This window comes from Protomyctophum parallelum (genome assembly GCF_964188405.1).
Source record: "Protomyctophum parallelum genome assembly, chromosome: 18".
Classification (NCBI taxonomy): domain Eukaryota; kingdom Metazoa; phylum Chordata; class Actinopteri; order Myctophiformes; family Myctophidae; genus Protomyctophum; species Protomyctophum parallelum.
The window spans coordinates 15,418,135-15,433,766 of record NC_139716.1 but is presented as its reverse complement, the minus strand read 5'-3'; the positions used below and the strand labels follow the sequence as shown (position 1 = coordinate 15,433,766).

General features: G+C 45.7%; 1 protein-coding gene across 3 annotated transcripts in view; it reads right to left on the bottom strand.

Annotated features, from left to right (window-relative positions):
• The window catches only part of stau1 (staufen double-stranded RNA binding protein 1), a 37,732-nt gene that overhangs the window by 13,694 nt on the left and 8,406 nt on the right, over positions 1 to 15,632 (bottom strand). Inside the window, exons 3-11 of one of the 3 annotated variants that reach the window (XM_083789168.1) lie at positions 13,595 to 13,964; positions 13,181 to 13,351; positions 10,460 to 10,581; positions 8,516 to 8,660; positions 7,855 to 8,008; positions 7,036 to 7,207; positions 5,407 to 5,508; positions 4,265 to 4,477; positions 52 to 195 (exon numbers count right to left, since the gene is read on the bottom strand). In XM_083789168.1, the coding sequence (XP_083645294.1) occupies positions 52 to 195; positions 4,265 to 4,477; positions 5,407 to 5,508; positions 7,036 to 7,207; positions 7,855 to 8,008; positions 8,516 to 8,660; positions 10,460 to 10,581; positions 13,181 to 13,351; positions 13,595 to 13,931 (1,560 nt within the window). In that variant the 5' untranslated portion in view covers positions 13,932 to 13,964. Of the gene's footprint in view, positions 1 to 51; positions 196 to 4,264; positions 4,478 to 5,406; positions 5,509 to 7,035; positions 7,208 to 7,854; positions 8,009 to 8,515; positions 8,661 to 10,459; positions 10,582 to 13,180; positions 13,965 to 15,632 lie in introns of all 3 variants that reach the window. The other 2 variants (XM_083789166.1, XM_083789167.1) reach the window with 2 other exon arrangements.

Below are 15,632 nucleotides of genomic sequence, written 5' to 3'. Positions count from 1 at the left end.
CAAAGCTTATTGATAACGGGTACTCAATAAGCCCAAAGCTTATTAGTTTACCTGCATGACAAACTCCCGGCGTCGAGGCAGACCCCTCTCAGTCACCATGCAGTATTCAGGCTCCTTCTCCTTCTTGGCCTGTTGGATCTGAGCCAGACGACTGATGGGGTTCATACCCTGGCCGTACTCTGGGCTGGTCTGCAGCTGGAGGGGGGGGGGGGGGGTGGGGGGTGGGGGGGTACAGTACATGGTTAAGAAGATGATGGCGTGTTTCCTCCTCCGCGTCATCAGTGCCCATGCCCGAAGGCGGGGTTGGTGAAAGGGCCTTTCTGTGTGGAGTTTGCATGTTCTCCCTGTGTCCCCTAGGGTAGGTACCCTCACAAAAAACATGCAGTAATCCTGGTCACTAAACTGCCTCCCCCTGGCCAGCCGGGGCGCCTGATGGAGGGGAAAGGAACTGGTCGGAATAACGTGTTCCTTCCACACGCTACGTCCAACCAGGGAAACTCCCCCCTGTCAGGTGTAAAGGAGCAACTTGGACACTCGGGCATGAAGGAAGCATGAGTTCAAGTCCGTTGCTCTCCCCTTGTCCCCGATATATGGATGCAGAGGTCGTTGTTTTATTGTGTCCTTTAACTATAAACTGCGTTTTGGGATGCAAAATGCACCGTGTTTTAACCCATTCTGACCGGGCACCCATTTTGGTGTCAGCATCATGTTATGCTTTAGCTATTGAAAATCACACCAGTGTGAACCGAGTGGTGCAACTCCCGTCTATTGGTTCTCTGTATCATTCCAATTTGTATCGTTCCAATTTCTTCTCTGTATCGTTCCAATTTCTTCTCTGTATCGTTCCAATTTCTTCTCTGTATCGTTTGCATCCAGCAGGTGGCAGCCATGTCACATACTTCTGTCGTTCCAATTTCACACATGCGCACACCACTCATGCTCATAGTTACAGGTACACAGGTACACAGGTACACGGACATTGCAAGCTGGATGTAGGAGTGGTTGCACCACTCAAAAATAGCAGATCTACAAGCTCATATCGCGCCACCGAGTGGCGCGATACGAGCTTGTAGGTCTGCTATTTTTGAAAAAAATCGAAGAACGACTGACATTTTTAGAATCTGATCTCAGGTCAGAATGGGTTCGTCAGACCAGCGTGTGTCCAGTGGAAACCTCGTATGAATCTGATCTCAGGTCAGAATGGGTTAATCTCTGTGACTCTACTGAGTTCCCTAAAACTTAGTTCCCTTACACGGAGTGTACATTTAATAAAGTGTAAAAATGGCCAATGTATGTTGTTTTTCTTCCTTATTACTGTGAGAGTGCAATCATCCAATCCGCTAAGCAGCTCAAAGCAAGGGGTGAATACCGACCACTGGCCATTTGGGGATTATTTTGGGAGGCGCAACGCACACGTTTATAATGAATTGCATTTTTATAGTGCTTTTCCAAGTGCTCAAAGCGCTTTACAATGGTTCATTCATTCATACATTGGGAGGTGAAGGTTCATTCAATCATACATTGGGAGGTGAAGGTTCATTCATCATACATTGGGAGGTGAAGGTTCATTCATTCATACTTTGGGAGGTGAACGTTCATTCATTCATACATTGGGAGGTGAAGGTTCATTCATTCATACATTGGGAGGTGAAGGTTAATTCATTCATACATTGGGAGGTGAAGGTCCATTCATACATTGGGAGGTGAAGGTTCATTCATTCATACGTTGGGAGGTGAAGGTTCATTCATTCATACATTGGGAGGTGAAGGTTCATTCATTCATACATTGGGAGGTGAAGGTTCATTCATTCATACATTGGGAGGTGAAGGTTCATTCATTCATACATTGGGAGGTGAAGGTTCATTCATTCATACATTGGGAGGTGAAGGTTCAATCATTCATACATTGGGAGGTGAAGGTTAATTCATTCATACATTGGGAGGTGAAGGTTCATTCATTCATACATTGGGAGGTGAAGGTTCATTCATTCATACATTGGGAGGTGAAGCGGCGAACAGTCGACGCCAGCGTCCTCACTTCCCACATTCACACACAGACGGTGGCGAGCTCACACCGACCGACTCATTGGAGGCAATGTAGGGTTCAGTGTCTTTGCCCAAGGACACTTCCACATGTAGGACAGGAGGAGGAGCCGGGATTCGAACCACCGACCCAGGGATCATTGGACGACCTGCTCTACCTCCTGAACCACAGCCATAGCCGTGTTGCTGCTCCACGAATGTCCCATTCTAATTACATCACAGTGTAACTAATTACATCACAGTGTAACTAATTACATCACAGTGTAACGCTAGCGATCAGCTGCCACAACGGCTGATTAAACATGGATTTACCGCCAGCGCCAGCAGTCTGCTGACAATCAATCAACTTCAGAGTCCAGTGAATGAAGGAGTGTGTGTGTGTGTGTGTGTGTGTGTGTGTGTGAGTGTGCGTGTGTGGAATGTGAACAACATGGTGACCTGTGGCTGCAGACAGACTGTGTGTGTGTGTGTGTGTGTGTGTGTGTGTGTGTGTGTGTGTGTGTGTGTGTGTGTGTGTGTGTGTTTTTTTATTTTAGTTTTAGTCAGCCTTTCGAATACAATTCCATTTAGTTTGAGTAACATTTTAGTCACATCTGAAATATTTTCGTTTTAGTCGATTTTAGTCTGTGGAAGAAGGGACCTCCGCACACTGCCACTTGCTAGTTCAGAGCAATTTTATTAATTGAGCAACGTTTCGGTCTTGCGACCTTCCTCAGGCTAGTCGATTTTAGTCGAATTGTCCTGAATATATAAGACCACTCTGATTATAAGACCACGCCCATTTCTCAAGACTAATTTGTGGGAAAACAACATTGAATGTCAGTCACCCCACGCCTCCATATATGGTCACCGCCTTGTGACATCACACCTGCATATATAGTCATGCCTTGTGACATCACACCTCCATATATAGTCATGCCTTGTGACATCACACCTCCATATATAGTCATGCCTTGTGACATCACACCTCCATATATAGTCATGCCTTGTGACATCACACCTCCATATATAGTCATGCCTTGTGACATCACACCTCCATATATAGTCATGCCTTGTGACATCACACCTCCATATATAGTCATGCCTTGTGACATCACACCTCCATATATAGTCATGCCTTGTGACATCAAACCTCCATATATAGTCATGCCTTGTGACATCTCGTGACACCATGGAGACCCTTAGATCTCCATATATGGAGCCGGCCAGAAACTCTACATCTGACCTCAAACCCTCAGATCTCCATATATGGAGCTGACCTGTTCTGACATTCCATAATGTTGATCTGACCTCATGAAACCCTGTACACTCAAGACACGCTCCATATATGGCCAGTACAGAATTCATTCCATATGTTGATCTGACCTCATCAAACTTTCATAAGAAAAATTGTGCTCGCAGTGGCAGTCTGCCGTCAACGAGGCGGATGTGTGCACGCAAGTTCGCCCTTTAGGGGTCTAACTGGCGTCTAACTGGTATCAGTACCTTAACCGTTTCAGCGCCATTGTCGAAGCCCTTCAGGGGGCAATTGCGCTTTTATAGTGCATTCGATCGATCGAGCCATAATGCTACTCACGTTAGCCGGTTAGCTAGCTGTGTTGTTATAGCACAGCACTGGATCGTTCATCTTAGATCGCCGTCACCATAATAATAATTCTATCCATTTCTTTCAATGGCCTGTATCTCCTATTCCTTGTCCCAGATGGCATTTTGGTGAAAACAGCGTTTCTTTGACGGCACAGAGCCGACGATGTGGAGCTCCCCAGAGCTCCTGTCTGGATTCACATTGTCAACAAAAGGTTGTCTCGGCAACGTCTAGCTGGCAGACATAATACACTTCCGGTCGAGTGAAAATGTGGCTTTTTCAAAATAAGAGCTCCACTGGAAAAAAATGCTGGCGTGAATTAGGTCCTAATTTTTCAATAGATGATAGCAGTAAATGGGTTTTAATGATGGACTTGGTTCTGTTGCTATCAGTACCTTAACCCATTTTAGGCGGGAACCCCTTTTGGTGTTGGCATTATGTTATGCTATGAAAAATAGCAGATCTACAAGCTCATACGAGCTTGTAGGTCTGCTATTTTTTTTTAAATCGAAGAACGACTGACATAGAAACATAGCTTTTTCAGAAAACTGTCAGGATGCAGAAGACATTTTTTTTTAAATCTGATCTCAGGTCAGAATGGGTTAATGATGGACTTGGTCCGGTTGCATTCAGTACCTTGATGATGGACTTGGTTTTCTTCTTCATGCGCGGCAGCATCTTCTCCACGGTGGGTATGTGCGGCAGCTTCCGGAGCTCCTCCAGCACCGCCGTGGCCGCCAGCTTCTTGGCGATCTTCTTGCTCTTCCCCTCGCCCTCCCCGGAGAACTCCCCCACCGCCACGCGCACCACGAAGCTCTTCATGTGGGGCGGGCCCGCCTCCTTCAGCACCTGAGGGGAACAACAATATTATTCATATTAATATTAAACTCTTCATGTGGGGCGGGCCCGCCTCCTTCAGCACCTGAGAGGAACAACAATATTATTAATATTAAACTCTTCATGTGGGGCGGGCCCGCCTCCTTCAGCACCTGAGGGGAACAACAATATTAATATTAATATTAAACTAAACTCTTCATGTGGGGCGGGCCCGCCTCCTTCAGAACCTGAGAGGAACAACAATATTAATATTATTAAGCTCTTCATGTGGGGCGGGCCCGCCTCCTTCAGAACCTGAGAGGAACAACAATATTAATATTAATATTAATATTAAACTAAACTCTTCATGTGGGGCGGGCCCGCCTCCTTCAGAACCTGAGAGGAACAACAATATTAATATTAACCCATTTTGACCTGAGATCAGATTCTACAAAATGTCTTCTACGTCCTGACAGTTTTCTGAAAAAGCCATGTTTCTGTGTCAGTCGTTCTTCAATTTTTCTAAAATAGCTGACCTACAAGTTCATAGTGCGCCACTCGGTGGCGCACTATGAACTTGTAGATCTGCTATTTTTCAATAGTTAAAGCATAACATAATGCTAACACCAAAAGGGGTTCCCGCACCAAAATGGGTTAATAAAACTAAACTCTTCATGTGGGGCGGGCCCGCCTCCTTCAGAACCTGAGAGGAACAACAATATTAATATTAACCCATTTTGACCTGAGATCAGATTCTACAAAATGTCTTCTACGTCCTGACAGTTTTCTGAAAAAGCTATGTTTCTGTGTCAGTCGTTCTTCAATTTTTCTAAAATAGCTGACCTACAAGTTCATAGTGCGCCACTCGGTGGCGCGCTATGAGCTTGTAGATCTGCTATTTTTCAATAGCTAAGGCATGACATAATGCTAACACCAAAAGGGGTTCCCTAAACCGTACCAACCTCAAAGTTGACGGGCAGGTTCCTCTTCAGGGAGATCTCAAACACCTGGCTGATCTCTGACTTGTTGAGGTTCTCCTCCTCTTCTTCAGGGTCACCGTTCATCTGAGAAAAATACAATACAATTAGGAATGCTTTATTCAAATTGTCACCTGAGACATAGCCTCGGTACCAGGCTTTCACTTTGTTGGTGCAAAAATTGAAAGCCTGGAGGAACGCATTGGCCGCTCTGGTCTAAAAGTGGGAGTCAACCCTTCCGGGTGGGCGTCGCTCCAAATGATGTGACGTAGCGCTGCACTAGGGGGAGAGGAGGGGCCGGCGGTGACGGACAGATCGATGAGATCCAATCAGGGTGCGCGTTTTTCTGAGCCGCGACCCTCCCATCTAGGCCAGAAATGTCTAGCGTTAGCTCAGGCTACCTAAGACATAATGAGCCAAATGTTGAACAATAGTTATGTTATGTGTGCGTGTGTGTGTGTGTGTGTGTGTGTGTGTGTGTGTGTGTGTGTGTGTGTGTGTCTGATGTCTTGGTAGTGGGCAGGTGGTCAGAAAGTGCAGCTCTGTTTCTATTCCACGGCGTATTGGACAGGCTTCACACACATTTTTACCAATTAATTTCCAAAACTTTCCCAGAATATTTAAACCCGATTTCCAGGTCAATATAACAATCATTCAGCTCAATAATGATTTCCTTACTCCTAAAACAAGGCATATAATATAGAAGGGTATAATAATTCCATTCCACATTTCGGCCAAATCTTTGCTACGCCACCCATCCGGCCTTAGGATCACGTTGTGAGCTTGTAGATCTGTTATTTTTACCGGACGGGTACACATTAGGCCGTTCGGGGAAAAACATTACGTACGTTGCATATATTTCGTGTAATGTCATACAAAATCAATAGCCAAAAACAATAAATAACCAAATGTAAGAAAGGTTGTTTTTTTCTAATTTCTAAATATTTCCAGGAATTTCATGATTGAATGACGCTCTGTCACCACATGCTGTGTGCAGTGGGTGGACAGTCTGTCATGTTAAAGGCTATTGAGTGACGGTGTCTCTCTCTCATGTAAAGTGTAGTGAGTGACGGTGTCTCTCTCTCATGTAAAGTGTAGTGAATGATGGTCTCTCTCTCTCTGTAAAGTGTAGTGAATGACGGTCTCTCTCTCTCATGTAAAGTGTAGTGAGTGACGGTGTCTCTCTCTCATGTAAAGTGTAGTGAATGACGGTCTCTCTCTCATGTAAAGTGTAGTGAGTGACGGTGTCTCTCTCTCATGTAAAGTGTAGTGAATGACGGTCTCTCTCTCATGTAAAGTGTAGTGAGTGACGGTGTCTCTCTCTCATGTAAAGTGTAGTGAATGACGGTCTCTCTCTCATGTAAAGTGTAGTGAGTGACGGTGTCTCTCTCTCATGTAAAGTGTAGTGAATGACGGTCTCTCTCTCATGTAAAGTGTAGTGAGTGACGGTGTCTCTCTCTCATGTAAAGTGTAGTGAATGACGGTCTCTCTCTCATGTAAAGTGTAGTGAGTGACGGTGTCTCTCTCTCATGTAAAGTGTAGTGAATGATGGTCTCTCTCTCTCTCTCTCTCTCTGTAAAGTGTAGTGAATGATGGTCTCTCTCTCTCTCTCACCGCTGGGAGCTGTTCCACGATGGGTTCCTTCTGGAGCAGTTTGAGCGCCCGGGCAGCGGCGTCGTGTTTGGCGAGCTGCCGGGTGCGTCCCTTCCCGTGGAACTGCTGCCCCCCGATGGACAGCTCTATGTGGTACAGCATGGGACCCACCGGGGGAAACGGGTAGTAATACCTGCAAAAAGAACACGTGTTCATGATTTTTCTGAGTTGTGACATAATACGACACAGTATGGTATTGCATCCCCCCCACCCCCCACCCTAGTGTCCCCCTTCACATTCAGTAGATCCCGGCCGTGATCTTTTGTGGCCAAATGTAATTTCCGGGGGTCTAGTAAGACTATAGTAAATAATAAAGAAATCGCAGTTTGTAGGAAAACGACACAAACTTCTCTTTATTGTCTATGAGGGGTTTTCTTAACCCATTCTGACCTGAGATCAGATTCATGCGAGGTTTCCACTGGACACACACTGGTCTGATTAACCCATTCTGACCTGAGATCAGATTCTAAAAATGTCAGTCGTTCTTTCGATTTTTCAAAAATAGCAGACCTACAAGCTCATAGCGCGCCACTCGGTGGCGCGCTATGAGCTTGTAGATCTGCTATTTTTCAATAGCTAAAGCATAACGCCAACACCAAAATGGGTTCCCGTTCAGAATGGGTTAAACAAGCACCGTTGAAAAACAAACATTAAAGCTGTATATAGGATGGGCTAGCGCCCCTCAAAAATACATTTAGCCTCTTATATGTATTTAGATTTTCGTCTTAATTCCCATTGACTGAATGAATAGAGATGTGACGGGGGGAAAAGGAGACTCACTGCTGCATGGAGCGCTGGTACGGCCCCGGGGACCTGACGTTGTAGTTGAAGTTGGGCGGCCTCATGCCCAGGTACGGATCTACGGGTTTGTAAACAGGCTTCTTCCCCAGCTTCATGCAGAGAGCGTTGAGCTCCATGGTGTGGGTCATACAGTCTGGGAGACATAACATACTGCATTTATAATGCTTCATAAACACCTCCATGGTCTGAGTCGTACAGTCTGTGAGACATAACATACTGTATGGGCAGGGTGGAGGGTTTGGGCAGGGGGGAGGGTGGAGGGTTAGGGTACCTGTGTTTCAGGGTGTCAGGGTGGAGGGTTAGGGTACCTGTGTTGCAGGGTGTCAGGGTGGAGGGTTAGGGTACCTGTGTTTCAGGGTGTCAGGGTGGAGGGTTAGGGTACCTGTGTTTCGGGGGGTCCTGGCAGAGGGTTTGGGCAGGGTGGAGGGTTAGGGTACCTGTGTTGCAGGGTGTCAGGGTGGAGGGTTAGGGTACCTGTGTTGCAGGGTGTCAGGGTGGAGGGTTAGGGTACCTGTGTTGCAGGGTGTCAGGGTGGAGGGTTAGGGTACCTGTGTTTCAGGGTGTCAGGGTGGAGGGTTAGGGTACCTGTGTTTCGGGGGGTCCTGGCAGAGGGTTTGGGCAGGGTGGAGGGTTAGGGTACCTGTGTTTCGGGGGGTCCTGGCAGTGGGTTTGGGCAGGGTGGTCTCGTCCAGGGCGGCGCTAGCAGCAGTGTGCTGGGCCTTCTTGATGCTGGTGCCGTCAGCCTCCCAATGCTGCTCCCCCAGAGTGAGACGCACTGAGAAGATCTGGTACCACAAGGAGGAGACATTATCACTGATCTGGTACCACAAAGAGGAGACATTATCACTGATCTGGTACCACAAGGAGGACACATTATCACTGATCTGGTACCACAAAGAGGAGACATTATCACTGATCTGGTACCACAAGGAGGACACATTATCACTGATCTGGTACCACAAAGAGGAGACATTATCACTGATCTGGTACCACAAGGAGGACACATTATCACTGATCTGGTACCACAAAGAGGACACATTATCACTGATCTGGTACCACAAGGAGGACACATTATCACTGATCTGGTACCACAAAGAGGACACATTATCACTGATCTGGTACCACAAAGAGGACACATTATCACTGATCTGGTACCACAAAGAGGACACATTATCACTGATCTGGTACCACAAGGAGGAGACATTATCACTGATCTGGTACCACAAAGAGGACACATTATCACTGATCTGGTACCACAAGGAGGACACATTATCACTGATCTGGTACCACAAAGAGCAGAAAAAAGCTGTCTTTTCTCACATAAACTGGAGTGACAGATACTGTAGGATAACCTTAGATCAGGGGTTTTCAACTGGTTTTGACCAAGGGACCACTAATCTGACTAGCAGCAGCCTGGGGACCAGGTAGTGGTGGGGCATTCATGCACCATGGGTTAAGATTGTTTTTGTTTTCTTCTTACTTGTTACTCACTAATCACACTATCACACTGTATCACAGGCTACATTCATGAGCTGGACAAAAAGTGTTTTTTACTTGTACTAAGCAGGACTCAAAATAAGTCTCAAAATAATAATCCATTTCAGTTAATCACCCAAACACTGAAGACACATTTGACACTTGGTGCATTTGACAGTCACAGTAGGTTTGTTTCTCAATTCTCATGCAGCAGCATTTCCCCCCCCCCCCCCCCCCCCCACTTTTTGAAATGTTAGATTTGAGTTTTATATATATATTAGAAAGGTAAAAAGGCAAAAATACAACTTTTCTGAATGCCTGGCTGCGGACGACCAGCAGTACTCCGCGGACCACCAGGGGGCCGCGGTCCACACGGTTGAAAACCCCTGCCTTAGATAAAAGCCCCAATCCCCCGCCGGCGGGGGCAGCGGCTGTCCACCTCATGACAGCTCTCAGCGGGTTAAATGGGGCTGGTCAAGGTCTCAGGTTCCAACTTTTACCTCCTGGGACCCCCCCTGGGTTTAAGAGGTTAAAGCAATGTGGCCTTAACAAGATGTCAGGTTACCTTATGTTGTATAATAATGGATGAGAGGCGTGGTGAGGCACGGGACCATTGCTTTTCTAAAAAACGGTTACAAACATGAGAAATCATAAAAGTAGTCCTAATAATTCACTAGAGAAAGTGGTTCCACTTTGCTCCGACTCCTCGGGTGCGATAACCTCTTAGAAGGACCATATTTAAATAAGGGCCGGGACACACTCAGAGTGACAAGAGTGAGTGAGTTTATTTGAGTTCTTTACAATAACAAAAGGACAAACGTCTCAGCAGTACAGCCATATTGATCGTCATATCCGTCACGTGCATTTATGTTGGTTTACAAAGCCTAAAAAGACACTCAGGAATTACATTGTTATGGTCCAATGTTTGATGATTTGAATGAGAAATTATTGTTGATTAAAATGATCCCATCATGGTTTAGGTTGGAAGTGTGTTACCTTGGAGTAGGGCTTGAAGATCTGCATTTTTTTCCCAACAGCTAAACCTTTAAATAATGGTTGAAGTGGAAGGTGACACAGATGTGTTCCAGGTCTTAAAGGGGTGGGTTACCTTGGAGTGGGCGGGGCCTTCCTCACTGAGCAGCTTGTACTCCGGCTGGATCTTGTTGAAACGGGCTAACTCATTCACCAAACACATGGGGGTCTTCTCTTTGGGGTTTGCCATGTTAGACACTGGAAGAAACAAAGATATCATCAGCATGACCCGTGTTCGTTCGTTCGTTCATTCATTCATTCATTCACTCGTCTAAAACTATGAGCACGAGTATGACTATTAGTACCAGTAGGGGCGCTGTACCTACGGACGGCTGCAATTCGAAACTGGCCCCTGTAAAATCTGTATTCCCCCCCCCCCCCCCCCCCTTTTCCCCTCACTGTATATGTATCTTTTCCCTTTTTGCTTCCTTTATGATGAATTCCTGTTATGTTCTTTAACTATATAGAAGTGTCTATTTGTACGTCTCTAAATGTTTTGATGAATTGAACAAGGTGGACCCTGTTGTAAACAAGTGTAATGCTTAATTGGGTCTTCCACTCACAGTTAACAGTCTTTGTATTGAGTTTGTGCTTGAGATGTATACTGTAATTCTGCAAACTGTTAATAAATATTTAAATCAATCAATGTTGCCAGAAACAGAGACAGTGCAGCACTGTTGCCTGCTAATGAGAGAGAGAGAGAGAGAGAGAGAGAGAGAGGGGGGGGGGGGGGGGGGGGGGAGTTGCACCACTCAGTTCACACAGGTGTGATTTTAGCTATATGTATGATCCACGGTGACGGTGATTTTTATGTATATGATGTATTACCATTCATTCTTTGACGAATTGAAAATGGTGGGCCCAATTGTAAATAAACTAGTGTAATGCTTTATGGTGTCGTCCACTCAGTCAACAGTCTTTGAGTGGTGCAACCACTCCAAGGAACAGCAATGTCCGTCCTAACCTATGTGACTATGTGAGTACCAGTAGGGGCAAAAGTGGCGCTGTTGTGCCAGAAACAGAGAGAGAAAGATAGTGTCACTGGTGCCTGCTATTACAATTCTGCAAACTGTTAATAAATCAATCAATCAAACCCATGTTGTTTTGTTCTTGCATACTGTAAATCACTCTGGATTAAGAGTGTTTGATAAATGCCTAAATTGTAAATGGTGTTTTGCTGTTGGGAATGATGACAGCAGAGACACGGGTAACCACATATCCCAGCCGAACAGAGGGTTTCAGAATCATTTCGTTGACTACCTTTTCCACTGAAGAAAACTAAATGGAAACTAAATTAAAACTATGCTATGGTGACTAAAACTAAGACTAAATATACTGACAATTTTGTCAACAAATAAAAACTAGACTAAAATGTTAGGAAGGGACTAGTGGACAAGAGATACAGTATATTAAAGTCATTTTACACTTAGTTGCATGCTGAAAATAGCTGATCTACAAGCTCACAACGCGTCGCAGCGGCTATTTTCAGCAAGTGTAAAATAAGTCATTATGACGGCAACAAGGCCCGCAAAAATACATTTTAGTCGACTAAATCGCCTGTAGATTTAGTCGACTAAAATCTTATGACATTTAGTCGACTAAAACTAGACTAACACTAATACATTCCAGGTGACTAAAATGTGACTAAGACTAAGTGAAAACTATTCAGGAGACTATGACTAAAACTAAAATAGAAATTTGCTGCCAAAAACAACACTGTCCCCAAGTCTTCACTCGTCTCCAGAAACCCTCCGTCGCCCGTCGCCTGCCGTCGACACAGCATCACAGGTCGGACCGGCTCAGATCAAAACCGTGGACGCCCGGCTTTGAAGCTTTTTGTTTTCCAGGATACCGTGGTGTTTTTTGGACTCATTCTATCAACACCAGGGACCAAAATACCCCCAGAGATGACAGGACTGTACATGTTATTTCATCACATCTCTCTGTGAGCAGGCGTTCACTCATAATGAATATTAACCTTTTTAGGCCTGAGATCAGACATTCTATAAATGTCTTGTACATCCTGACAGTTGTCTGAAAAAGCTATGTTTCTATGTCAGTCGTTCTTTGATTTTTTCAAAAATAGCAGACCTACAAGCTCGTAGCGCGCCACTCGGTGGCGCATTATGAGCTTGTAGATCTGCTATTTTTCAATAGCTAAAGCATAGCATAATGCTAACACCAAAAGGGGTTCCCGCCGAAAATGCATTAACACGTATGAACTCTGCTCCCAGCCGAGACTGACACAGACGTCTAAATGACGAGTGTTTACACTTTCGTCTAGAAATAGATTTAATGTCTATTATTATTACTGCAGGAATGAATGCACATTATGGGTCAGGGAAGGGTTATGCGTGTTGCGCAAGTTGCATAACGCGCCACACCCCCCCAAATATCGCAGATCAACAAGCTCACGGCGCGTCACACGGCAATGTGTTTTAGCGTGGCACAATGGCAGCCCATTCATCCAAACAGAAAAGTCCTCTCTGATTGCCTTAAACAACGACAAACTCACCAACATTGCAGCTGTACGGAAAGCTTGAATTATCCTCTTTCTATATGAGCTTCTATTTTATGAGCTACTTTGTGTCCTTAGTTGCAGGTGATTATTTTTCTAAGTGCTGGAGTTTGGAAGTGCTCGTTAGATATCACTCAACTGCCCTGTGCTGTGTACCACCTGTTTTGAATGATCACATAATGCAGGAGGCAGCAGGCCATTAGCTTTACGGAAAACGAGTGCTTCCAAACTCTGATGATGGAAACATGGCTGCGGCGGTCTGTGAACGGACAATTGCACACACACCTGTGGTGGGGGGAGGAGGAGGAGGAGTGAAGGGTGTGGCAGAGCCCGACGGCAGGGCGGAACTCCTTAGCGGGTGGCTGGCGCTCTCGGAGGGCAGGGTGCCCCCCGTGGCGCAGGGGATGCCGTACCCAGGCTGGGGGGGCCCTCCTCCTCCTCCTCCGCCCCCTGTGGCACACGAGATGCTGTACCCAGGCTGGGGGGGCCCTCCTCCACCTCCTGTGGCACACCCGATGTTGTACCCGGGTTGGGGAGGCCCTCCTCCACCTCCTGTGGCACACCCGATGCTGTAGCCTCCGGGTTGGGGGGTCCCTCCTCCTCCACCCCCTGTGGCACACCCGATGTTATACCCTGGCTGCTGCTGCTGCCCCCCCATTGGCATGGGGGGCTGGGGGGTCCCTCCTACTCCACCTCCTGTGGCACACGAGATACTGTAGCCTCCGGGCTGGGGGGTCCCTCCTCCACCCCCTGTGGCACACCCGATGCTGTAGCCTCCGGGCTGGGGGGTCCCTCCTCCTCCACCCCCTGTGGCACACGAGATACTGTAGCCAGGCTGGGGGGGCCCTCCGCCGCCCCCTCCTCCTGTGGCACAAGGCATGTTGTACCCAGGCTGGGGCGCGTGCTGCTGCCCGCCCATTGGCATGGGGGGGGTCTGAAGGGCGCTGGCACTGGCAGAAGAACCCGCACTGGGCATGGCGGGGGCATGGCTGCCCCCCTGTGGGGGACACTGGAACTGCAGCTGAGACATGGTGGCTTCTTTCACTCACTGGTTTGAGTAGAGCTGTGGGGATTACACGTGTATGTATGATTAATTGTCACGCAAATATGTGACTTTTTTTAAATTGTAAATGTAAATATGAAATAAATGCTTACACATGTAGCTAGGTGTAATGTTAAGAGTCCACAGAAGACATGTAAATATGAAATAAATGCTTAAACATGTAGCTAGGTGTAATGTTAAGAGTCCACAGAAGACATGTAAATATGAAATAAATGCTTAAACATGTAGCTAGGTCTAATGTTAGAGACCACAGAAGTGTTTTCTCAACTCACTGTTTCTCTGCAAGACATAACTCTATAAGACATATCCCCAAAACTGGTGGGTCAAACTGAACAACCGATATGTCAATTTGAAGCTATGATTCCCTGCTTTCATGACATGAACAAACAAAAAATCTTTCAAATGGCTACGTTTACATGAAGGGTGATCATTCCGAATAAATACTTCAGAATAAAATACATCCGATGTAATGTTTTTTGCCACGAGTTTACATGGGAAATGGTCATTCCGAATGAGTGTTTATATGGAGAAGTGATAGAAGACATGATACATGTTAATTCACGTGAAACTACGCCATCTGTTGGACACATAAAATATAGGCAGTTCATTCATTCATTGTGACTTTCAGACGAAAGACGACACTTTGAAATCCCATCATTTCATTCCGCAGTAGTTTTGAGGCTGCTGCTTGGATAAGGACGGACATACTATGTTTACCGTCTTTTTTTCCCCACCTGCTGCGGCTCCCCTTCTCCGCTGGGAAGGTGATCATCTCGTTTTTATGTGTAGCCTACTTTATTATCTACAGCACGGCCAGGGCACGCAACACACTGATTATTATTGTATCGGGTCGCTCGTTATTTTTGAGAGAGAGAGAGAGAGAGAGAGAGAGTGTGAGAGAGAGACCGTTGAACACACACACACACACACACACACACACACACACACACACACACACAAAATGCACGAAATAACGCGCTCTATGTGCAAACTCCTCAGCGCGCCTTGGATATGAGGCTTATGAGCGCCTTGGAGTTGGAGCGCAATGGAAATGAGCATGCTCAGAAAGACCAGAATTAATTTACATCCGAAGCAGTGTATACATGAGTCCAATTTTCTTTCAATCGCATTGAACATCGGAGTAATCCGGCCAGTGACATCGGAATGGTTTTTAGATCGCATCGAGCGTTTTCATTCGGATGTAAGTTTTTTTAGGTGTTTACATAACAACGTTTAATACGATTTAACTTCTATTCGGAATGAAAAGGGGATTTAACTGCTCATGTAAACGTAGCCAATGACTTAGCCTCGGTCAGAAAACGGTCACAAATAATCTAAAAAAAAAATCATTGAACATTGGAATGTCACAATGTGTACTTCTGTTTGCCTTTTAAGTCCAAACCACACCAAAGGGTCAGGTTTTTAAGGTTTACCTTAAAAGGATCCCTGGCTAATAAAACAAATATGTCTTAAAACATTATCCTTGCCCTCTAACTAAAATAAAACGCCTTCAATATTGTATTTTTCATAAATAAAGAATCTTTCACTCAATAGTAACTGCTCCTGTCACAAGTTGATAATAATAATAATATTAATAAAACTTTATAGCACTTTTTTAAACAAAGTTACAAAGTGCTTTGAACAGTCAGACATCAATAACAACAGAAT